General features: G+C 55.7%; 8 protein-coding genes and 1 non-coding gene across 9 annotated transcripts; 4 read left to right on the top strand and 5 right to left on the bottom strand.

Moving 5' to 3' along the window:
- Positions 1 to 173: 173 nt before the first annotated feature.
- FA10DRAFT_237933 (hypothetical protein) lies at positions 174 to 1,732 on the top strand. Its single transcript, XM_025519126.1, has 4 exons — positions 174 to 504; positions 570 to 813; positions 878 to 1,591; positions 1,664 to 1,732. Exons 1-4 carry the CDS (start codon positions 193 to 195, stop codon positions 1,672 to 1,674), a joined length of 1,281 nt encoding a protein of 426 aa, XP_025381305.1. The 5' UTR covers positions 174 to 192; the 3' UTR covers positions 1,675 to 1,732.
- Positions 1,730 to 3,095, bottom strand: FA10DRAFT_237931 (hypothetical protein). The gene is made up of 4 exons (XM_025519125.1): positions 2,584 to 3,095; positions 2,140 to 2,521; positions 1,898 to 2,078; positions 1,730 to 1,828 (listed from the first exon to the last, which is right to left on the bottom strand). The coding sequence occupies exons 1-4, from the start codon at positions 3,020 to 3,022 to the stop codon at positions 1,736 to 1,738; spliced, it is 1,095 nt and encodes a 364-aa protein (XP_025381304.1). The 5' UTR covers positions 3,023 to 3,095; the 3' UTR covers positions 1,730 to 1,735.
- A 110-nt stretch (positions 3,096 to 3,205) lies between these two features.
- FA10DRAFT_264689 (EF-hand) lies at positions 3,206 to 4,112 on the top strand. The gene is made up of 3 exons (XM_025520753.1): positions 3,206 to 3,616; positions 3,675 to 3,822; positions 3,883 to 4,112. The coding sequence occupies exons 1-3, from the start codon at positions 3,247 to 3,249 to the stop codon at positions 3,968 to 3,970; spliced, it is 606 nt and encodes a 201-aa protein (XP_025381303.1). The 5' UTR covers positions 3,206 to 3,246; the 3' UTR covers positions 3,971 to 4,112.
- FA10DRAFT_299421 (Zip-domain-containing protein) lies at positions 3,895 to 5,653 on the bottom strand. The gene is made up of 4 exons (XM_025524720.1): positions 5,220 to 5,653; positions 4,670 to 5,150; positions 4,498 to 4,609; positions 3,895 to 4,430 (listed from the first exon to the last, which is right to left on the bottom strand). The coding sequence occupies exons 1-4, from the start codon at positions 5,609 to 5,611 to the stop codon at positions 4,057 to 4,059; spliced, it is 1,359 nt and encodes a 452-aa protein (XP_025381302.1). The 5' UTR covers positions 5,612 to 5,653; the 3' UTR covers positions 3,895 to 4,056.
- A 379-nt stretch (positions 5,654 to 6,032) lies between these two features.
- Positions 6,033 to 6,120, bottom strand: FA10DRAFT_t6. The gene has a single exon. It is a non-coding gene; the product is annotated as a tRNA-Ala (tRNA).
- A 175-nt stretch (positions 6,121 to 6,295) lies between these two features.
- On the top strand, positions 6,296 to 9,681 carry FA10DRAFT_264687 (hypothetical protein). Its single transcript, XM_025520752.1, has 5 exons — positions 6,296 to 6,856; positions 6,923 to 7,429; positions 7,487 to 8,084; positions 8,146 to 9,324; positions 9,386 to 9,681. The coding sequence occupies exons 1-5, from the start codon at positions 6,321 to 6,323 to the stop codon at positions 9,614 to 9,616; spliced, it is 3,051 nt and encodes a 1,016-aa protein (XP_025381301.1). The 5' UTR covers positions 6,296 to 6,320; the 3' UTR covers positions 9,617 to 9,681.
- A 265-nt stretch (positions 9,682 to 9,946) lies between these two features.
- FA10DRAFT_299419 (hypothetical protein) lies at positions 9,947 to 14,268 on the top strand. Its single transcript, XM_025524719.1, has 2 exons — positions 9,947 to 10,715; positions 10,788 to 14,268. The coding sequence occupies exons 1-2, from the start codon at positions 10,208 to 10,210 to the stop codon at positions 14,027 to 14,029; spliced, it is 3,750 nt and encodes a 1,249-aa protein (XP_025381300.1). The 5' UTR covers positions 9,947 to 10,207; the 3' UTR covers positions 14,030 to 14,268.
- Positions 14,269 to 15,696: 1,428 nt separating this feature from the next.
- FA10DRAFT_237922 (MFS general substrate transporter) lies at positions 15,697 to 17,904 on the bottom strand. Its single transcript, XM_025519124.1, has 2 exons — positions 16,484 to 17,904; positions 15,697 to 16,416 (listed from the first exon to the last, which is right to left on the bottom strand). The coding sequence occupies exons 1-2, from the start codon at positions 17,692 to 17,694 to the stop codon at positions 15,834 to 15,836; spliced, it is 1,794 nt and encodes a 597-aa protein (XP_025381299.1). The 5' UTR covers positions 17,695 to 17,904; the 3' UTR covers positions 15,697 to 15,833.
- Positions 17,905 to 18,130: 226 nt separating this feature from the next.
- On the bottom strand, positions 18,131 to 22,731 carry FA10DRAFT_264684 (hypothetical protein). Its single transcript, XM_025520751.1, has 2 exons — positions 19,761 to 22,731; positions 18,131 to 19,692 (listed from the first exon to the last, which is right to left on the bottom strand). Exons 1-2 carry the CDS (start codon positions 22,602 to 22,604, stop codon positions 18,565 to 18,567), a joined length of 3,972 nt encoding a protein of 1,323 aa, XP_025381298.1. The 5' UTR covers positions 22,605 to 22,731; the 3' UTR covers positions 18,131 to 18,564.
- Positions 22,732 to 23,176: the final 445 nt, after the last annotated feature.

The raw sequence follows: 23,176 nt of genomic DNA, 5'->3' as shown, positions 1-23,176 counted from the left end.
TTGTAGCCATGATCGAAAGCGAATACACGCAAAGACAGGCCGACGAACGCCACCAGCAACTGCAGGAAGGGAGAGGGAGAGGGAGAGTGAAAGGCGGTGGTAGCGCCGTGCGTAAAAAGAGCCGTGCGAGGGCGCGCGTGCGTTGTCTCAAAATTCCTTTCTTCTCTCCACGTCACTTCCTCCCCACTGACGATGGCTGAGGACGCAGCAGAGAAGGTTGGCGCCTCGTCTCATTCCCAGCCTGGGACGGGCGCGAGGGCTCTTCAAGGTACAAGTCACACATCTGCGTTTCGAGAGCTCGTGGAACAATACGATTCTTCTTCGGCCAACCGACGGAAATGGCAGAAGAGTCGGGACGACGCTCTGGGTCCGATAGTCGACCGCCAAGTTGTCCGCCTCTTACGAAAGAAGCAGCAAGCCGGTGAAGTGCTCAGTACAAAAGAAAAGGACGCACTCAGGCTGAGGACGGCCGATGAAGAGTGGTTCAGTGAGGCTGATCGGGTGGTGAGTTTTTCTCGCCAAAGCCAGTGTACTGCAGAAAGGAAGACCTAACAGCAGCGTGCGTGAAGCACAAACACATTGTCTCGCTCGACGCATTTCTCAGAGGCATCAGAAAGCCATACCTGTCCTCAAGCTCAGCTCTGGGTGGCGCACGCAAGGAGTCCAATCAAACCAAGGGCGCCTCGTCGCTCGAGTCTTGGAAAGGTGTCGATCGTCTGAGCGACAAGGAGCGAGATGAGATCGAGTTTCAGGTCAGAGTCGTCATCAAGCGCTCCCTGGCCAGAATCAAAGAGCTTGAGGCCGGCGAGGAAGGTGAGTCTGACTCAGCCATGGGCTGATGTCTCGTGCGTGACTGACTCCGTGTAATTTGCAACAGTGCGCAAGAGAACGACGCCGTTGATGTCTGCGAATCCATTTTCACGACTGCTGGGCGCGGCAACGGGCTCGGACTTCCCCGGGCGAGCACATCCCCTCTATGCTGAGCAGCTTACACAGCACCGCGCCGCCATAACTGCCTTCCTGTCCACCGAATTGACCAAGGCAAGTGCTCGTCTCCGCGATATGCAAGAGGCCCGTCTGCGCGCAAGACAGGCTCGATCCATCAACCTAGCTGGAAGCGCGGGCGCAAAAGGAGGCGCCGCATCGGCATCGTCTGGTTCGACAGCTACAAACACCGTCGTGGCGGGGAGCAAGGGCGCAATGTCGCGTGCGGCCTACGATGGCCTCTCTGCAGACGAAATCAACGGCCGATCGAACAGCGACATCATGACGAAGCTGACTGCGGAGCAGGTCCAGCAATTTGACTCAGAGTCATCTGCTCTCGTCAAGTCTCTATCGGAGGATCTTGCAGCTGTTGAAGCAGCTGAGCGGAAGCTCAATGACATCTCCGAGCTTCAGACTCAACTCATTCAGCACCTAGGCTCGCAGGCAGAGATGGCAGATCACTTGCACCAGGAGGCCGTCGGCCATGCTCTCGAGGTCGGTCGCGGCAACGAACAGCTGCAACGGGCCAAAGAGAACAATCGGCAGGCCTCGCGATTCTTGTGCATGTTTCTCGTTGGGAGCGGCCTGGGCCTCCTCTTCCTCCACTGTGAGTCGACTGGCATATCTTAGCGCGCACCGTTTCACGTCTAACCATAACGCCCATCTCTTCACCAATCAGGGGTGGACTGATTCTGTCTCTGTCCCTCTCTTGTCTCTCTCTACAATGTACAATGTAATCAAATTTGACTGTTTAACGGTAAAAGTCTGCCCTTCGAGCATTGACGCCGTACTCTCCCAACGCCGCTCCCAAGTCGTCCATCGTCAAGACTGTCCTGGACCGGTCCTGTTGATGAGAAATAGATGGACGGGTTCAGCTACATGTCTGCTCCTTTGCTGCGAAAGAAATTCTCACCTTGCTGCCAGTCGCACCGGCTGTAGCGGCAGCCGCAGCAGCAGCTTGAGCTGCAGTGCTGTTGCCCGCTCCTTTGCCTCTTGCGCCCGGCCCAGCATTTGTGCGAATGCGAGCGTACTGGAAGGCATCTGCTGCGATGTCGGCGACAAACTTTTCTGCAGCCAGCGACAAGAGACGTTTGCTGCCCAGATCTCATCTATCAGCCCTAGACAGACAACTTCACTTGTAGCATATCCACTCACAGTCGCACATCCTCGCACTCGAACCCGACCTTTTCTAGGTAGTGATCCGTGACCTCATCGGGAATCAGCGGTCGGTACCCATCGAGCATTCTCAGGAATTCTGCCAAGGTTCTGTCTTTTCTCTTTTCTTCCTCCTCACGCCTCGACATTGGCTGCACAGTCGTCGAAGTGGCGCCCTGGAGCGTCGTGTTGCCTGCAGAGGCATCAGTCATCTCGACATCGCCAGTCTTCTGCTGTCGCTGCGTGGGTGTCGTATTGCCTTGCGGCTCCTCCATCCCCCTTCGTTGAGCGTACTTTGCCAGATCCTCACGCGTGGCAACGGCCAGGACAAAGTTGCGTGAAGCATCCGTGACGAGAGCAAAGGGGTAGATAGTCAGAAAGGCTGTTGCAAGAAGATTGTCAGCTGTTGTCCTCGGGTTCCTGTGTTGTGCTCCGGTAGCTCACCTTCGAGCTCGCCGAGGCCAGTCTCTGGTGTAATGAGGGTGAAGACCTTCTTTTCATCACTAGACTGGTTCGCTGGCTGGGATGGCTTCTGCTCCTTGGAAAATCTGACCATATTAGCCTTCACGCTGTCCGACTTGTTGAGCTTGCCGGCGTCGACGGCTTCCCTCAAGCTCTTGACGTCGAGATACCCGGTCAGCCTCCGGTTCCCATTGGTGTCGCTCAGCACAGGCAGCTGGCCGTACTCGTGGTCGAAAGCGACATCAAGCGCATTGCCGACTGTGGCGTCGAGACCAACACAAACGGCGGGCGACAGCTGCAGATCTTCGACAGTCGCGCCCCTGTATTTGACAACGAGCGGCTGGGATGCAGGTGAAGGTTCCGATATGGGAAGGCCACGAGGCGGCGGAATAGGTCCTGTGATTGAGGAAGATGTCGACATGCTGCTGGATCGAGGACCAGGGTAGGTTGGCGGATGGCAGCGACGAAGTGAGAAGAATACGGAAAGGTCGTCGTCGAATGGAGACTAGTAGTAGCAAGGCTTGCCATGCAGCAAGCCTAAAATTCCCACGTGTGAAAAATCTCCTTGTTCTGCGCTGCCATTGAGCGCGCCTCTCCCGCGACGCGCGAACGGAGACGAACCAACACCTAGAAAGGTACACCACCATGTCGCTCTATACACCGGCTTCCAAGACAAAACGGCGTACTCACACGACGCCACGGTTTGGAGCAAACGGCACAGGGACAGGCGTTGGTGCATCGGGTGGAGTAGGAGCATCAGCAGGGATGGGAGGTGGTCCAAGCGGGGGAGGCACGCCGAACGCTTCGGACCTGACCGACGAACAGCGACAAGAGATCAAAGAAGCCTTTGAGCTCTTTGACACAGACAAAGACGGAGCCATTGACTACCACGAGCTCAAAGTCGCAATGCGAGCGCTCGGTTTCGATTTGAAAAAGGCAGAGGTACTCAAGATTCTCCGGGACCACGATCACAAGGGCGAAGGCTTGATGGAGTGGGACGACTTTCTGCGAGTCAGTGAGTGTCTCACCGTACCCAACTCAACAGCTCGTATGCTGAAGACTCCTCCATGCAGTGGCGCACAAGATTTCGATGAGAGATCCCATGGAGGAAATAAGGAGGGCCTTCAGCCTCTTCGATGATGACGGGACAGGTAAAATTTCCCTGCGCAATCTGAAAAGGGTCGCCAAAGAGCTGGGCGAAGGCCTCGACGAAGAGGAGCTGTGAGTTGCTGCTTTGCCATTGAGCCTTATGCACAGGAAGGCGACTGAACACGTCTATAGACAAGCAATGATCGATGAATTCGACTTGGACCAAGACGGCGAGATCAACGAGCAAGAGTTCATACAGATTATGATGGACGACTCCTGAAGATTCAGCCTGATCGCCTTGTGCAACTCGTGATACGATTAAACGATGCCCTGTGGCGGTAGACAAAGCTTCCACAACTGTACATTTCAATGATGATGCCCGACGAGACTTTGTAATGCTCGAGGAAACATGGTCCCAACAAGCAAGATGGCTACTCGGCCGGTCCTGCCAAGGATTTGGCGAGACGACTGAAGATGATGCTGCTGCTGCTGTTGCTGCTGCGACGAATGGAAAGCTGACGTGGTCTGCGCTGATGCATGATGAATGTAATGATGATCGTCGGCATCATCTGGTTGCTCCGTGTCAGCGCCTGCTGACGCGAGCTCATGGACGGCGTGCATTGCGACGAAAATGAACGTGCCACCCGAGAAAGTCAGGGCAGCGCCGATGTGCTTCTCTGACACGCTGCCCACGCCTGATTCTTGAGAGTGGCCGGTGATCAGAGTCAAGAAGAGATAGGCTATTTTGGCAATCTCAGTCAGCACAGAGGTTGCGAGGCACTCTGTCGAGACGGAAAAGACACCCACTAAGAATCGCTCCGAAGGGCGTGGCCAAGCTGAAGATACCGATCGCTTTTCGAATGTCTGATCGGGCGAGCTTTTGGCCCATGAGCAAAGTGCACAGTCCAAAGGAAGCAGGCTGACCATAGTCGTGAGCGTTGAGTGACATGACACTTTTCTACTTTTCTGCACGACTCACGGCCTTGTGGATCATAATCGCAAAGAAGACAATAAGCTTGAGACTTTCGTCGCCGCTGCCTGCACTTGCACCCATGGCAATGCCATCAGCAATTGCATGGATGACGAGGCCGGCTATGCTGGCAAAAGCCGTTCGAAGACCTCTGTTCCTCGCAACGGAGCCATCGCGGTCGGCGGACCCATTCGAAGGCTTGCGCGAATGTCGGCTGCCCTGCAGAGGAGAGACCGCCCCGTTCCTCAGCAAAGGAGAGGCGGAGCTCTCGAGGTCATGATCCGCTGGCATGCGCTCAGGACTCGAGTCGGCTGTCGAATTTGGGTCAGTCTCTTCACGGCGACGTTTCTGGTATTCCTTTGGGATTTGAATCGATGACGCCCTTGTCAGACGTAACGTCTCAGGTCGGTGCGATGGATGGATAGATGCTGGCCTGGGGGTCGGCTCCGACTGGTGGGCATGCGACCCAGGGGCGGCCACCTGGTCGAGGCTGTTCAAAGGGAGGAGTATGCGTCAGGAGTGGCTACCAGGCCGAGCTCAAGGGAGGTGTGACACCCACAGAAACATGACGAGAAATCCTGCAAGGAGCGAATAGCCCGTGATCGCTTCTGGATCAAAGCCCGGCGATCGGTGGTCGTGATCGTGATCAGGGTCATCGACAGCTCGTTTGAGGCCGCTCCACGCCCAGCTGCTATGGGATGGTGCTTCTGAATGAGTCCGGCCTGCCTCTGCTGCCGCTCGGAAGATGGCCGCCACGCCTTCGGGAAGCACAACAGTCATCGAGGCGCCCACCAGCAGACCTGCGCCAAGCACTTCGAGGATCCGCAACATCGTCTTGGAGAGCGGTAGGGAGAGTGGAATGCAGCCGCAGATGAAGGTACCCACGGCCAGACCGAGCGTCGTCAACAGCAGCGTCACTATGGGGGGCGCGCCCCATCCTGCTTCCTCCATAGCTGTTGTCTTTGCTCGCCTTGGAGCGTTGTCGAGACTTTGTCTGGGATTCGTGGACTCCTTGGCGACGGAAGCGTAGCGTACTCTTATTTTGGACGACCTTGCAGGTCGCGGACTTTTTAGTCACAAAACCCTTGAGGCTCCGTCACATATTTGTCAGCGAATGATCAGAGGCAACACTTCGCTCGGGCAATGGGAGATCGTTCCATTTTCGTTGCTATATAGAATTGTGATCTGTTTCAGTGCGTACAGACTCATCAGCTGACGGGCGACTTCTCTCCGAGAAGAAGTCGGAGGCGAGAGGAGCAACGACGCTCTCTCCTAAGGTGGAGTGTGTTAAGAAGGGAAAGAAAAAAAGGAAATAAATATCTCTCTGAGGGAAGGAAAAATAAAATGTCATGCTCCTTAAGGAGCCTCTCTTTGGAGGACTAGGGAATCGAACCCTATACCGCTTGCAAACGTACACTTTGAAGTGCTAAGCAAGCGCTCTGCCAATGAGCTAGACCCCCATCGATGAAGAGAGGCTGTCGAGCTTGACTTACACAAACCTTCGTGCAAAAATTTCGTCCTTGCATATGTCTGCATTGGAAAGTTGATTAGTGCCCTCCAGTCAGCCTAAATTTCTTACCACGTGATCCATGGACGAGCCATTGAACGCAGGAGCAAGAACAACCAACAAGACCTACATCTTCCTGGGTCACGACAAAAGATGACGTTGTTAGGGGCGGACGCTTCCCCCGATCCAACGATGCCGGACGTCAGCTGGCTGGCGACGCTGCCGTCTCATCCCATATTTGAGACAGCTAGCCCGTCAGCGCCTCGACCGCCTCGTCGCGCAATGGCGATACGCAACACCGATCTTCTTGTTGCAACGGGAGGCGAGATCCGTATGGCGTCTCTACTGGAAGTCAAACACCACGGATCGGGGGGAATAACACCACAGAAATCTTCTTACAAGATTCTGACGTCGAGCAAACTCGACTTCAATGTGGTTTCGCTCCTTGTGAACCCTACTGGCAAGCTCCTCATTGCTGTGGGGACGCACAGAGTCGCCGTCGTGGTGCTGCCCAGACCGGGCACTGTCAGCTCCGTGGGCTCTTCTATCGCGGTCAATGCTGGCTTGATAGGAAGGTACTGGCACCACGAGAGCTCTGGAAGAATGGGCGCCGTTGCCGACTGCAAATGGCACCCTTGGGGCTTTAACGGCACGAGCCTAATGATTCTGACCAAAAATGGTCAGCTAAGGTGGGTTGCGGCGCACCAAGACACCTGCTCTTTAGCAAATCTCTGACGATACAATGACCTCGCTAGAGAGTATGACGTATCGGAAGACACCGAGGAGCCGGTGCAGACCTTGTCCCTGCTTCCGTCGTCGTCTACGGCAAAGAGTAGTCCTGTCACGTCGAAGTATCAGCGCCGTCGGTCGACGCGGTCAAGGTCTCGATCGAGGTCTGCAACGCCCTCAGCATCGGTGATGAAGCGGACGGGTAGCCATGCGTTGCCCAGGAGCGTCCGATCAGGGAGCTCAAGGATCGGTCTGGACATCTCAGACGAGGAAGAAGACTTCGAAGACATCGGCGATGCATCGCTTCAGACCCAGAGAAAATGTAATGGTGCTGGGACAGATAAGAGCGCAGTGGCATTCACTTTCGGTCTCGACACTCGCTCTATGGGCAAGAAGTGGAATGGCCAGGACGACGAGGGCCAGAGCAGCGCGACGTCTTCCTCTGTCCCCTTGGATTGGAATCCGCTCACCGTATTCGGTTTGCGACGGGACGGCGACGTCTACGCTATCTGTCCGTTCCTTCCCAAGAGAGCGTGAGTTGCCCCTCATTACAGATATCAGAGTCAAGAGCTTAGATGGTTTTCACGCAGATCAATACCGAGCGCCTACATTCATGCGCTGTCTTCCTATGTCTCGTTAACCAGCTCCACCTCGATCACCTCGTCCTCATCGATGCTGCAGAGAGATCTTCAGCTCCGCTTCCTCTCCTCAATTCTGAAACAAGCACAGATCAGCCGGGGGCAGAATGCAGCAAAGCGTCGGAGGAGCACCTCAGTCGAGCCACAATTATCACGTAGAAGGAGGAGCGTCTCTGCGACGCCCATGAGCATCGATCCACGGGCATCAGAGCCACCAGAAGACGAGTGGGACGTCGAGATCGAAGAAGATGTCTTGATCGAGGCTCCGACTGCTCCAATAGTCCCTTCTTTGCCCCAGCTTCAAGGCCCGTTCCTTTTCACCCCTGAACCTCATGAGTTGTCAACGGAGCGAGAAAGCAACGCAACGGACATGTTTTTCGCAAGGGTAGTGCCATCTGAGCAGGAAGAGGGGCAAGCGGTACACGTCTTTGGCATCGTCGGCGATGATGGCCGCCTCGACTTGTGCGTGCTCCTCGACTCGTTGAGTCCGAAGTGGCCCAAAGGAGCAAAGTCGACCATGAAGGTCCACTCGAGTGGTCGCTATGCTCTCGTGAGTCTAGAGCGAATGTGACCTCTGTAGATTGTTCACTGAATACGGCTTCTTTCTTCAGTCGGACACAGACGATGAAGACTCTGACCTTGATATGCAGTCGCAGGCGGAGCAGTCGCTTCCTTCACTTCTTGTGTACGAGACGGTGGACTTGGGAGTTCTCGAGGCTGTAGGGGGAATAGGGACAGCTACACTCGACAATATCGATGCAGCACTCACCTATTCTACGGCAGCGTTCGAGCCGGACCCTCTCTACTCGGACACGATCTATGTCCACCATATTCTTGGTGTTCACGCTATCAACTTTGGAAAGTGGGCTCGCTTGCTTGCTGCTGCCGTTTCTTCTCTCGACGAAGAGGATCGCCCGACGTCGGTCAGAACACCAACCAAGAACGGCAGTGGACAGGGACCTTCAGCTTTGGAGCGCTTTCTTCACAGAAGCGTTCCGACGGACATTGCCTGCATCGTCAAGACAGCTCCACCTTCGTTTGGGGACGTCAGCAACACGGCCATCCCTGTTGTTGGGGTTGCCATCGTCAGCGATATCTATCTTTCTTACTCATTCTTGGCCTTGACGGTACATGGCCGTCTGGTCAGCCTGGAGCTCGACCTGAGGAGCGAAGAGGAAGACGATGAGGATCAAGCTCGTGAAGCAGCCAACAACACGTCGCTCGCCTCCTCGAGTCAAAGTTGGCAGCAGCAACGACCACCTGTCTACACTAGTCTTCTGGGCGACGGCCCGGCTTTCAAAGTACCAGAGCCATTCAGCCAAGGCAGTGGACTGCCGTCGCATCCTCGCTCGGCCCTTGGGAAGGCGGGCGGTAGCGGAGAGCTGCGCGTAACGCCTGAAACGCTCCGATTGCTCGCCACCACGGTCGAGGAGCTGAGATTGGAGATGCGAAAATTAGTCAGGGGTGGAAACGTCACCCAGGCCCGTCTAGACCTTGAGGTCCGGGAGCTGGCGAGGCAACTGTCCAAGCTCGTCGAAGCCAACAATCGAGCTGGTGGTGAAGGCACTGACAGCTCCATTCGCCAGAGAATGGAGAGGGTAATGGAACGGCAAAGGAAGTTGATGAAAAGGACCGACGGAATGCTGCAGAAATTGATGGAGAAGCATCACCCTCAACTGAGCATATACGAAGAACAGTGGTTTCAGGAGCTTGATGGGCTTTCCCGTGAAGTGGGAGAGCAAGGAGGCGAACGGGGAAATCGGAGCGGTCTTACCGCAAAGGTCGAGCAGGTGAGTGAGCTCATAAAAAGGGTTTATTTCCTATTCTGAGTGCATTCCTCGTTTCAATCAGTTGCAACATCAATTCTCGCTTCTGAAGCCCGACTTAGAAGAGTTGAAGCGCGAACAAAGCGATCGGTCATCGATCGGGCAGCGCTCGAGCGCCACCTTAGGCACTAAGCAGCTCAACGCCGTGGAAAGACTGCTCTCGAGCGAGTCGAACTTGCTCATTGAGGCGAGGAACAAGGTTCAAGAGCTCAACCACCGCATTGCACAGGAAGCAAGAGCGGATGTCCTCCAGTGATAATTACTTGTGTCACCAGTAGATCAACGCTCCGACTCTCTATAATGATGATGATGATGATGAGAAAGATTCGCGCTTGTCGCTGTGTATGTGGCCTAGGGGAGTTCAAAAAAGTCAAGTCGAAAACGGTGGCGCCCCTTTCTGTGTCTATGTTACTTGCATGTTCGCCTCTTGAATCGTCCCGAAGACTTGGGGGCCAGCGTACTTCGCGGCCCCGAGGTCGTTTGACCTGGCTTGCATCGGCTTGTAACGCCAAAATTTAATTGCAATCTATCATGTGCGGTGCATGAAATTGTTGTACAGTACAGTAGTAGTAGCCTTTGCCGGGCCCTGTCTGTCTCGACCCTGTGATTGGAATCTCGAAATTCGCGCCTCCGCCTCCTCCGTCGCCCGCTCCCTAATGACTTACCTCTGCTAAACTCCCTTCCTCTTCATCGGCAACCTTCTTCATTGTCACTTGTAGGGGAGAGGAGGTGACGACGGCGACTACGACGATTGCGGTAGGGCTCGAGAGCGTGAGGAGGAAGGTGCACTGGAACGAGCGCCTTTGCCTCGACGACGAAATCGCCTGATCGTAGAGCATTGTAGGTCATGAGGCTCGCCGCCCTCTCGCTACTCGTCGTCGTCCTGGCCACTTTGGGCCTGACGACGGCCCAGGACACCGGCACAACGCTCTCAGCTTCCATCAACAATCCTTCTGCCTCTGCGACACCCGCCTCGGGCGCAACGACGGCCTCGAGCAGTGCCCCCGTCCCGACTTCCACTTCATTGTCGCCAATCAACGTCGGCGATGCGCAAGTCCCCTATCTCGTCCACAATCCACTCACAAATCAAGGCCGGCACTCAGGAAGACCTCGATCAGGCCCTTACTTTTCCGGGTGCTCCGACTCGTCGCTCAAGTATGCTCAGCCGGGCAACCGCATCAACGTCTCGTCGGTTTACTCGCAATTTGATCGCGACACCAGAGATAGCATCCTGGGTCCCAGGCTGCCGTACTCCGCTGGCACGCTTCGCATCGTTGGCGTCGGGTCCATCGGTAACGAAAGCTATGCATTCAACAATTACGTCGATTCGAACAACCAAAGTCACGGCCTTCTCAGTGAGTTGCTGCACTAAACACCATTCTTATTCTCACGGGTTGAAGACGTTGACCAGGCACTCTTCTCACCAGGTGCCATTCAAGTGTCTTCCAAGGTCCTCACATTTCCGGTCTTTTTCAACTACACCTACCTCTGCGACCGCTTGTACCCTACGGCAAACGATTCACAGCACCCCAATGTGATTCCAGCCTCGTGCCAGTACGGCCCTGGGCAGGTGTCGTTTGGCGTCGACATTCCTCTCAATTCGTCTTACGATGCTACGACAATCTGGACCGAAATCCGTCTCACCGATCCTTCGAGTCCAGCCTTAAGCATTGCTTGCATTGAGGTGCAATCGACGCCCTTTTACCCCTCCCAGTGGTATTGGGGTCTGATCCTCTGGCTGCCCATTGCCCTCGTCATTTCCTTTTTCGTCCTCGTCTCGGTCGCAAGCATTGCAACGGCCATTACATCGAGGAGAAAAGCTTTCAAGAACAGAGCACGAGAAGGCGGTGCTCCGAGATTCGTCAGCGACAAGCTTGGTCCAGCTCTTGTTTCCGCTCTGAGCGGTAAGGGGCTCGTCATGAGCCCATCTTTGCTGCGATTCGCAACGCCAGGTTGCTGGGACGTCATCTTCCACCTCCAATTCATTGTCGCCGTCGCCATGTTCCAGGTTCAGTGGCCTGACTTTGCGTACGAATTTTTCCGACAAGCCGCCTGGTCGAGTCTCCTCGGCAATGTTACTCTCGTCCAGTCGGACGGGGAGAAGTACGACCTCTTGTCCACGGTTGCGAAGCTCCCCTCGGGCGACATCGGCGAGCAAATGTCGACGCCGACGAGCCCGCTCTACATGAACGCGGCTCAACCCAACGTCCTCGTTAACCTCAACAACTCGCACACCGGCATCGAGGCATTTGCCAGCTCGGTTGGTCTCTATGCTTCCGACCTGTATGGAACCTGCCTAGCCATATGGCTCATTATCGTCGCCATTATCGTCGCCATCTCGGTGGTCGCTTGGATTGTTGACAGTAGCTTCCAACGCTTCTACGAGGTGCGGCGACGTCGCGAGGAAGGAGGAGAGATTCGGCTGCCGTCGAGCCCTGGTATCGCCGATCATTTTGGCAACGGTGAGAAAAACTTCGATCGGCCACACTCAACCTCGTCGTCGGGCAGGAGACACCACTTCTTCTTCGGTGTTTCGATTTCCAGGAATACGCTGGGTCTTCATGGCAAAGCTCTCCACGGCAATCTCGTCCGAGCTCTCGTCCTGTTCCATCTGCCCATCACCATCCTCTCCACCTACCAATTCTCGCAGCCATCTTCCCACTCGACGGTACCCATCGCTCTAGCTGCGCTTTCGTTTGCGTTCTTCTCCCTCATCGCGCCTCTGTGGCTCGTCTGGCGCATCTACCGACTCCCCACTGACAAGCTCTATGAACACGTCGGTACGCTACTCGCCTTGGGCCCAATGTACCACACCTACGCTCCCGGCAGCCAACTCTACTGTATCATCGTACTTTCGCGTAGCCTCGTCCTTGGCATCGTGACTGGTGCAGGTCAGGCTAGTGGCGCCGCTCAAGCTATCATCATCCTTCTTGTGGAGATTCTCGTCACCCTTGCTTCGAGCCTGTGGTTGCCCTGGGGAGAGGGTGCGATGATGGGTCCGATCAACTTCATCGCCTGCGTTCTTCGAATCGTCACCTGCGTCCTAGCGCTCCTGCTAACCACGCTTGTCGGCTTCGGACACGAGGCGGATGGTTGGCTCACCTACGTCATCCTTCTCGTTCAAGGCATCTATTTCGCAACCATCGCGCTGGTGCTCTTGGTCAAGATTGTCGAGGCACTTGTGAGGCTTGGCTGGCGGGTTCGCTTTGACGAGAAGACCTCGGGCAGGACCGCTGGGCTGGGCGGTGCGATCCGCAAAATCAAGAAGCGCAAGCAGAAGACACTGCAGCTCTCGAGGCCAGCAGCCGGCGCTCCCATGGCGAGAGGCCTGCACCCTCGGCCCAACTCATCGGGAGGAGCAAGCTCGCACAGCGGCACGCCCGTCATGACCAACGGCAGCAAGATTCCCATGACTCACTCAAGACAGGCTTCCTTTGCCAGCTACCTTGACCAGGCTGCCCTTCCACGTTCACAGCCCAGCACCCTTCCCAGACGGCCAAACTCATCGGGTGGCAAAGACTTCTTTGGTGAAGGCGTCTACTCTGCCTACCTTCGAGGCGATGCGAATGACGAGGGCAACATCATGGCGGCCATGCCACCCACAAGTCCTGGGCCTGGACCATACCGTCAGCTCGACTCAACAAGCAATCCAAGCAGCGTCAATCCGTCTGCTCCTCCGACACCCAGTCACTCTGGCTTCGTCAGACTGGGAGGAGGTCGAGCTACCGATGCCGAACCCTACGCTTCTCTCCCACCGGCCCAGCGCCCCTCAATGCCTGGTGCGCAGTCCGGTGCGCCAGGTTCGTCAGCCTCGCCCCGGAGGCCACGGCCTACAAGCCAGAGCGGAGTCATTGGTGTTTGGGATAAAGATGCCATAGTCCGACACGGACCACCTCCGGCTGACAAGCGATCGTCCTACCACGCTCTTCAACCTCAGTCGCCCAACGAAATGAGCAGTACTCAAGCTGCTGCAGCTGCGGCTGCGGCTGCAAACGCTCGAAAAGATACAATGCCGCCAGGCGGAGCTAGACGAGGAGGACTATTCGGCATAAGGCGTTCCCACCATGCCGTCGAAGACGATGGCGACAGTAGTGACGATAGCAGTGACAATGAGACAACCTGGGATCACCGTGCCAGTGCTCGAGGGAAAGGTGCATGGGCAGGCGTTGCTCGGATGTCTGAAGCTCTCGGCGTGCTGCGACAACGTTTGGGCGGCCAGGCGCCCACACCGCGGCGGAGCGCGTTGAGGAATCGTGCAGACGACGATGACGATGATGAAGCGATCACAGCTGCAGGAGGAAGCTTGCCACCCGGTGCCACTAGAGGGTTTGAGGTGGTCCGAGCGCCTGCGACAAGAATGGGCGGTGCTGCCCAAAAGGCTTCGCAGTCGCCCACTGATGGAACCCCTGTCCACAACGATGACCGCGCGACCGAAGCTGACTCGACCATCCTTAGCCACCACCACGTACACACGCACAACATCGGTGGCAGAGGGCCTTTCGGTATGCTTGGCGCCGACTTGCAACGAGCACCCAGCAGTGCCGGTCATTCCGACGATGGAGGAGAAGAACGCTTCTGGCTTCCACCACCCACCCAAATTGACTCCGCTCTTGGTTTGGACGTCTCTCAGAGAAGCGGCGGCGAGGGTGTCGTTCATCGAGAAGGCTAGCGAAAAACTATGAACAATTGAATAACGATCTGATCCAACAAATGCTGTATCACACTCACCTTTGCTCCTGCTTATCCGGTTCTTCCAGCCTCACCCCGTCCCCTCCATCGTGACCATCTCATCTTATCTTAGAAGCTACTCTGTACATACCGCCTCTGTCTATTTCTCATACACTCTTTCCTTGGTCCTTCTGATCCGATAGCATTACATTAGGCACCAGCAATGTCATCAAGTGCTCGTCTAGCGGTTCAGCGAGGGAAGAAACAAGCCACTGTGGCAACTTTTATCTGTGGGAAATGAGGTAGTACCCTTGTCGCGTCTTTTTGCCCCGATGTCGTCGGCCAGCTTCGGCAAAAAGCTGTGTAGCTACTCAGTATGATACTCTTTGTGTGGCAAAAGCATAGTTCTACCTCTTCTCTTACATCCAAACCACAATGTCCAAGCGCTGCAGCACTGCGTAAAAAGAGAGGGTCCTTTTTTTCTCTCTCTATGAAGAAGGAGTAACTCCCAAAATCACTTCCGAAAAGCTTTCCCTCTCTCACAACATCCTTAAGGCAATGCTACAATGCTTCCAAGCCTGTGGTAGTACAGAGAACCACAAACCAACAAGCTGGTCACCCAAGCTATCTGCTGACAAGAAAGAAAGACTGCACAATGAGGCGTTGCAGAAGAGGATGGCGCCATTGCAAGAAACAATCAACAACAGCAACTTTAACATCTCAAGACCCACTCCACACCGTGTGTTGAGAGAATATGGAAAGGGAAAGCACAGAGAGACCCCAAGCCTGATCTCAAGCCACATCATAAAGAAAGACGCCTTCAGTATGCGTTGGAACATCGAGATTGGTCAATCATTCAATGGGGCATGGTCATTTGGTCAGATGAAAGAATTGTTCAACAAGAAAAGAAGGGCTGGGACTGGATTTTCCACACTGCTGCAGAGAAGTATCACAATGATTGCATCAAGAAGACAACAGCTGGTGGCTGCCTGGATGTTAGAAAAGCGAGCGAACAAAGGACCTCTAACAAGGACATCTGGCCCCCATCTCAATTTAAGAGGTTTCACCTCCATGCTCACTGAACACTTCCTTCCATGGCTCGAAAATCTGCCAGGGCAGAGCTTGTTCCAGCAGGACAACAGCCCAGTGCATACATCAAAGCATTCACGGCGCTGGTTCAGGCAGCAAGGCATTCAACCCATCCTCTGGCCACCATACTCTCCAGATCAAAATCCAATCAAAAATGAATGCGCAATACTCATTACCAGCTTCACAAGAAGCATCCACACATCCGAGAACTTGGAGGAGGACCTGATGCAGTCCGTGATGCACCTGTTTCATCGATTGAAGAGGTTTGGAGCGAGATTAAGACGGACTTCTTTGTTAAGCTGGTACAGTCCATGCCTAAAAAAAATGGTGGTTGTTAAGACCAATGGAGGAGGTAACACTCGATACTGAGTTCACAGATCTCTTTGTTGCTTACAACAGGTCCTTCGTGAGTATGTGAAGGCCTAAGAACAGTGTTGAGGAGCTCTTTCATCGAGCTCCTGTGATAAAAACAAAATGGCGACTACTTTTTTTTTCTTCCATAGCTGTATGTGCAGCTTATGAGGGAAATATTCATAACGGTGCTTGACGAGCTTGTCAGCCTTTCACATAACCTTTTGAGGGATCTATCAGGATTAAACAATAGCAAGAGGGGGGAAGTATACAGCGTTGACGAGGGAATCTTGGAGATGAGTATTTGTTGTAGGAGGGTGCGTCTATGGAGATGGCAGGGTAGAGCGAGGGGGATGGACTGTAATCTAGTAGACGTGGGCGTACTTGGACCACCTGCGGAGATGGTGTCCGTATCGCTTGAGGGCCCAGAGCGGCGCAATGAGGGCAATAAAGATGCCACCGACGACACTGCAGCCTTTGCCCACGCTCTCATTTCCGAGGTTGGTGAAGAGCGCATGACCAAACAGGGGGAAGGCGCCTGCGATGAGCGATCGGATCATGTCGTTTGCGGCCAGGACTGAGGCGGCGTGTTCTGGATAGGACATCGGGAGGTAGACGAGGATGCTCTGGAAGAGCAAGAAAACGCCGGGCAGGAGCAGCGAGGCGAAGATCGTCGGTGCGATCCAGTGGATCGAAGGCCGCGCGAGCCAGCCGAAGCCAAACATCGAGACAGGAACGAAGACCGAGGCGAACAGGGCGATGGCGAGACGGTCTTCGGGAACGATGATGCCCTTCGAAGCCTTGGCGAGGAAGCGCGGGTTGAAGACCTTCTCGAGGTACCAGAGGTAGAAGATCAATGTCAAGACACCCGTCACAGCCAGACCGAGATAGGGAAGGCCCGATTCGCCCAGGTTGAAGTGGTAGAACTGAATGTAGACGATCGGGAAGCTGTGGAGAGTAATGTGTCAGCATCGATCCTGCACGAACTCGGCAAAGTCTGTAATGCGCAACTCACGACTCGAAGAAGAGGTAGAAGCAGGCGTAGGCGATACCGAGATACAAGCTCGTGTAGAAGACGACTGGCTCAAACGAGAGGATGAATGGTCGAGCCAGGGCCTCTTCGAGAAGCTGAGTTGCGGTAAGCGCCGCCTGGTCCAGCTCGCCCTGGCTGCGGATCTTGTCGTTGCCTGTGAGCTTGCGAAGGCGCCTTGCTCGGTGCAGCAGGATGTTGGGCGCGTACGTCTCGGGCAGCAAAAGGAAGATGAGTGCAGTGCTGAGTCCAGATGCGATGACGAGAAGCCACAGAGGCCAGCGCCAGTTGAGGTTCATGGCGCTAAAGCCGCCAATGACGGGGCCGAGGACGGGACCGCAGACAGCGCCGACGGCCCAGATAGCGATGGGGAAAGGCAGTTTGATTTGCGACCAGATGTCGCCCAGGCTGGCGCCGCCGGTGGCCAACGCGGGCGAACCGAAGAAGCCAGTGAGGAACCTGAATGCCATGAGGGTGCTGTAATTTGGTGCGTCGGCAGCGCCAATGTTGAAGAGGACGAAGACCATCATCGAGGGAATGTAAGTCCAGTTGCGCCCGATGATGGGAACCTCGGAGAGAGGCGACAGGAAGAGGGGTCCGATTCCGTAGCCGAAGACGAAGAGCGAGAGACCGAGGACACCTTTTGTGAGACCGACATGAAACTCTTCCATAACACCTTCGATCGATGGTGTATAGATTGCCGAGCCAGCATAGACACCAAAGGTCATCTGTGAAATCAAAAGGGTCACCAAGACCTTTTTGCTGAATGACCAGTTTTGCGGGTTTTCAGGGTCGGTGTCGCTGTACCAGTCGACGAGAATGATGTCCTTGTCCTTGTTCTCAGCCTCGGGGATCCTGATGGAGCGGTTGCTGCTGATGGCGCGCGTCAGTGCGTCGCCACCGGGAAGGATCGAGTGCGGTGCCGATGGCTGTCGCTCAATGTCGTGCGCGTCCTGAAGCCCTTTTCTTTGCCCGTCCTCTTGCAATTGCTCCTGCGGCTCAGTATCAACCTTCTTTGCAAGCTCCTCCTTTTCGTTCATCGTCGCGCCACTGATGGACGTTGCGCTCGTCGAAGGCCCGCCATATTTTTCTGGAAGGACGAAATCGGGCTGCTCCTCGGGGTATGGGAAAATCTTGCCCCTGGACAGGAAGTGGACAAGCTGTCCAAATTGTGCCGTCTTGACCGAGGAAGCCATCGTCTTGATGCTCTGCTGTGGCTGTTGCGGTCAGAGTGTGGGCGATCGAAGCAGGAAAGAGGAGATGTGTCGGAGGATGAGATAGTTTGAGATGCTTCGCCGCTCTATATATAGCCCAGGACAGCGTCGAACGATGAATGTCCGGCCTCAGCGAGAAACGCTTGTTTTTTCTTCTCCCTTCTCGCAAGACCGTCATCACGACCCGCATGCATAAACGCCGTATTTACGATGGAACAAGAAACCCTACGGGCGAAGCTGCCTACTGGCATGAGATCCGAGGTCCGGAACCTACTACCTCCACTCTTAGTCTAAATTATGAAGCATTACCCTGCAGATAGAACGCCCGCTCCCAAGTACTCCGGCCTTGAAACTCAGGACATAAGAAAACTATTGTGACCGACCGGTGTTAGTCTTTACTTTTGAATTCATTTATTATCAAAGTTGGAGGTCCCGCGGACATGTTTCTAGTCGAATCGAAATTAAGCCCAATCTCCGGGACATTCGGTGCTTACTGTTGCAAGCTTTTCCCGAGGATTTTAGGCAGCGTATGGAGTTGGGTGAGCGAAATTTTAGAAGGGGCAAAATGCTTACGTCTGTGACTCGCCATCGGTCTCGTCTTTTCCGTGGCTTTAAGGCCGGACAAGGAGCCACGGAAACTGCACAAGCTCATGCGACGGTGCCAAGCCGCCTTTTCGCGATTTCACCAACCTCAGCCACCATCAGCTGACGTACGTTCAGCAAACGGCCGCACGTCATGGCAGGAGGAACTTTTGCATGAGATCGTCTTCATCAATTAATTATTGAGCGTTCGCCTCGTGCGCAAAAGCGACAATCACGCACAGCATTCCCTCCACGGCAATGATGTCTAGACTAGATCTCTGTCTCTACTTGTCCTGCCCGTCGGTCCTGCATCTTGAAGCTGTCATAGGCACGGTGGCCCCGGTCCTTGACCCCCCTGCCAATCCAGCTGGCCGTCCTGACGACCTTGTACTGCTTAAGACCCTTGTGCTGACGGTGGAGCTCCTTGCGCTCGTCTGTCCATTTTCTCAATTTGTCGAGCATCGTAAGCTCGTCGTCATGGCTGTCTCCGTTTTCTTCCTCTCCATTGTCTATGTCCGCGGACTCTTTGCTCCTCCGCGACTGTCCCGACGGGGTCCTCCGGTGGCCTCGACCCGTGGGCGACGCAGGTGAGTCGCCATCCGCGTCATTATCGCTACCGCCGTCCTCTGTGCCAATCTCGTCCGACGCTCGGTTCTCCCTCTCGTCGATCGGTTGTCCACTCTCGTCCTGCTTTTGGTTGACAAAGTCGCCCGTCACGCTGCGCAGTCCAACGGCTACACAGCAGCGCCAAGCCTCCATGACGTCCTTGGCGTCGACGTTGGAGTCGAACTTGGTGTGAATCTTGCCCACGCCAGACTTGAATTGCAGCCGGACGCGTAGGTAGCCCATCCGCTCGACACCGTATTGTTCTGCCTCTGCCTCATCCTTGTAATGGTGATAATTCTGTCGAAGTCGATGCAGGTCGCCGCCAGGTACCGGTCGCCAGATCGGCAGGACCTCGTCAACGATGTCGTCATCCGCAAAGTCTTGCAACCACAGAATGCACATGGCCACAACCTTTGACCGGCCCAATGTGCGGTCCCGGGCAGATCGGAAGTCGATGACAAATGAGGTCGTGTATCGTCTCCGAGCGGGAATCTTGACGGGAAACTCCTCCTCGCGAATCCGCCATTTGATGGGCCTTGAGCCGGCGCCACCTGTCGCGCTGCTGCCTCTTTCTTCCCTTGCCTCTTCTTCGACGCCCTCGTCGTCCTCCTCATCGTCCTCGCCAGCCAACTCTCGCGTGGACTGGTCCTCGTTGTTGGCATGCCTTGCCCTCCTACCTGCGATGCGTGCTGATCCGGCCAGCGTACCGGCGCGGAGGCTAGCAAGGTGAAGCGCGGAGGCGGCATCGGCGTCGACAAAGTCTGTTGCAATGGGGCTTGACAGGATACGCATCTGTCGAATGGGCAACTCTAATTAGTAGACGAAGAGAAGCGAAAAAAGAAAAAGAAATGCAAACTCACTGTTCCGACGTCCCACCCAAGCTTGGTCCTGTGCCTGCTGAGATCCTGGACCGGTCTGAAGAGCACAGACACTCGAATACGACCATGTCCCAGGCCACCAGCGAGCGGGAAGAATTGCGTGACTTGCGACGACGTCTTGAAAAGGTCCGAGAGCTTGATTGGCACAACGCCCAAGATGGCATCTTCCTCCCGTAAGCGTCTGTCCTTGACGACAAACATGACCAAACTCCGGCGCCAATCGCGGACGAAGCGTTCGGTCCCGGCGTTGAAAAAGGGATTGCTGCTCAGCGTCTTTGTGCGCGAGCGGAAAACAGTCTCGTCGTTGAGAATGATGGTCACGTAGGAGCTAGGCGATGCTGCTGTGTCCTCTTCATCCTGCACATTGTCCAACAGCTGACCAGGCTCGCCCTCTTTCCGCTTCGAAGACCTTGTCTTTGTGTCGGTCACTTCGAGCTGCGCAATCTGATGCACCTGTAGCGAGAGAATGCCACTGGGAAGCAGCGGACTGGGCGGCTCAAATGCGACGGCTTGTTGCTGGTTGCGCGACTGCATCGGCTTGTTGCCCTCATTGCCGTTGCCATGCTCCTCCTCCTCATCGTCCCTTTCATCGTCGGCGTGCCCTTCGGGCCTTCCGTCCCCGTGCTCCTCTTCGTCTTTCTGCCGATCCCGCTCTAGCATTTCACGAAGCTCCTTTCGGATATTTGGCGTTTTTGCAAAGAAGCCGAGTGACCACTGAATCGTTCCCTGCTTCTTCATCTCCTGTGTCAAGCCAAACAACGTATCCGTTCGCTTAAAGAGCCGGCCCGGTCTCTTGACAAGGTCCTCCAGATCCACCTCGGCGCGACCCAGCATGTCATCGGCTGAGAAACGGTCGGAGTCCCACAGGGCAATCGAAACCTTTTCCCTCGCCCGCACCGCCTCAGGATTGATGAGCATCACACAGCGCTCCTCCCACCGCGGCGACAGGTCGTCGAGCGCGACCCTGGTCGCGTACTGCACCTTGCCGTACTTTGCCAGCGACAGCGTGCAGTACGGGTCACTGCTGCCCCTCACGTCCTGTTTCTCGAGGTCAAAGGCCCGGTGGACGTAGATGACGAGCACACCCATCGCATTGACCTCTCGCTTGATCGAGTCGCCCATCAGAATCTCGCCGAGGTCCGTCGTCATCGACGAAGGGGCACAGTACTCGCCACAGGCTGCGTCGATGGAGCTCTGAACAAAGCCAGAGAGAAAGGGGACGTGGGTAAGGTTGATGCCGAGGGGGACGACCTCAATGCCGACTCGGGGCAGACCCATGAAGCTGAAGGTGAGCATCTTGACAAACGGCGGGTCGGGCGTGAGCTGGAGCCGGGCTCGGACAGTGCCGACGAGGCCCTTGATCTCGACCCAGACGGGCAGGGGAATCGTATAGAGTTTTCTAGCGCCGACCCAGAACTTGATGAGCAAGTGTGCGTTTCTGCTCTTGCTCGCCACTGTGTTTGCTGTCGGTCGTGCGCGGTAGAGAAAGCCGAGCTCCAGGTTGATGTAGGAGCCACCTGCATCCTCTTCCACTCGTCGCTTAGGCTTCCCCACCTTCCTTACGTCTCCACCTTTGTCTGCACTTTTCTGATCTCCTTCCTTCCCCTTTTGCTCATCATCACCACCATCATCATCACCATCGTCGTCATCATCTTCATTGGCCTTTGCATGCCTTTTGTGGGGCAAGCGCACCTTCTTCTCCTCGAGGCGCTGTTTTCGAAGTGCCTTTTGCGCCTCAGCTCGCAGATCTTGCGCCTCGTCGTCTGGGAGCACGCGAAAGCCAGTCAATCGAAGGGGTGTGGACCCCTGGGCGAGATCCTCGACCTTGACGGCATGGATGAAGCCTGGAATCGAGGCCTGCATGACATCTTCGAGGGTGGAGCCCATGCTCGAAAACAGCGCCGGATCCATGACCTCCCAGACTCGATCGACGAGGGTGTTGAGCCACTCGGCGCCCTCTTTGATACCTGGAAACGGCTGGTGTGTGCCTGGGTGCTCCTTGCTCGCTGCATGGTTGGCTTTGTTGCCGTCGTGCTGCGATGCTCCGCCACTTTGCCTGATTGATTCGCCCCGGAGCCGCTCTCGCTCCCAGCGTCGGTCTTCCATGCCGCTCTTGAGTCGCTCCCAACAGAACCAGGCCATCCAAGCAGCTAGCAGCACCGACACCCATCTCGGCAACGGCCCAATGGCGGTGACAAGGGCCCAAATGACACAGCCAGGTAAGAGGACTGGGTGGACTGCGAACAGCGACGCAGGCAGGGGTTCCTCCGGAGGGAACGGCAGATTAAGGATGTTCTCGGCATCAAAGTGCTTGCTTCTCGTCTGCTTACCGCCACCCCGGGGCCCACCTCCTCCATCGCCGCCTCCTCGCCCTTGATCGAGCTCGTCGGCACGCCTCATCGCCCGCTCGTACTCTTTTCGGCCAACATCGCTGATCGTCACCTTTTGTCTGGTGACCGGATCGTCGACAGTCTGCGGCTTGTGCGATCGCCGGCCCGACCGGCGATCGGCGCCGCCGGCCTTGCTGTCCTTTCGCCGGTGCCCACCATTCTGCTGCGCGGTGGTCGCTGCCTGATCGGGGGCCGCGTCGCCCGTGTCCTTGGACGAGCGCGGGCTCTCGACCTGCGTCTCGGTCTCGGCATCGGTCGCCTCGTCGTCCTCGGACTCGCTGTCCTCGTTGCGCGAAAGGACGTCGAGGAGGCCCTTTTTGAAGAAGCGCTGGATCGAGGGCACCGGCCGGTTCTGCGAGTACATGTCCCGCTTCCGGTGGTGCACGCCCTGCGTCGTCGGCGACGAGGGCGGCGACGCCTCTTCACTGCTCCTCATCGCGTTCGTCGCCGTGGTGCGCAGACTCCTGCAAGAGCACGTATAGAAAGATGGAGTTGTGACGGTCCGGGCACCTTCCCCCTCCCTCTTGGTGCAACCAAAAAAAAAAAGAAAAAGTGGGATCCCTGTATTTCGTGCGAGTGGGCAATGCTCGATGACGGAGTCTTGGCCCCGATTATTGCCCAAACCGTAAATTAATGTCAATGTGCCAAGGTGGGTCCCCTCTAAATATTGAAACTGCTCCTGCCTGCCTGGTCTTGAAGCTCGGCAATCAAGGAGTGGCCAAGGGATGCATCAAACAAAGCACCTACTTGCAGCACCAGATATTCGACCCGGCCTTGATGCATGCAAGAGCGAATCGTCGTCGCTCGATCAAATCCGAAGCCACCAACTGATCTCTGCGCGTCTTCTCAGCGAGTGGAGGTCCGCCAGTCCCGGCTGCCAAAAAACCGAATCCGTGCGAGCGTGTCGCACACACAAATGTCAAAAAACACATTACATAAGCAGCTCCCAAGGTAGGCTTTCCATGAGGCGATCTCAAATGGGCATGAGGATCCATTGCAGGCAGCAGA

This window comes from Acaromyces ingoldii (assembly GCF_003144295.1).
Source record: "Acaromyces ingoldii strain MCA 4198 unplaced genomic scaffold FA10scaffold_1, whole genome shotgun sequence".
Taxonomy (NCBI): Eukaryota; Fungi; Basidiomycota; class Exobasidiomycetes; order Exobasidiales; family Cryptobasidiaceae; genus Acaromyces; species Acaromyces ingoldii.
This window is presented reverse-complemented; position numbering and strand designations above follow the sequence as displayed.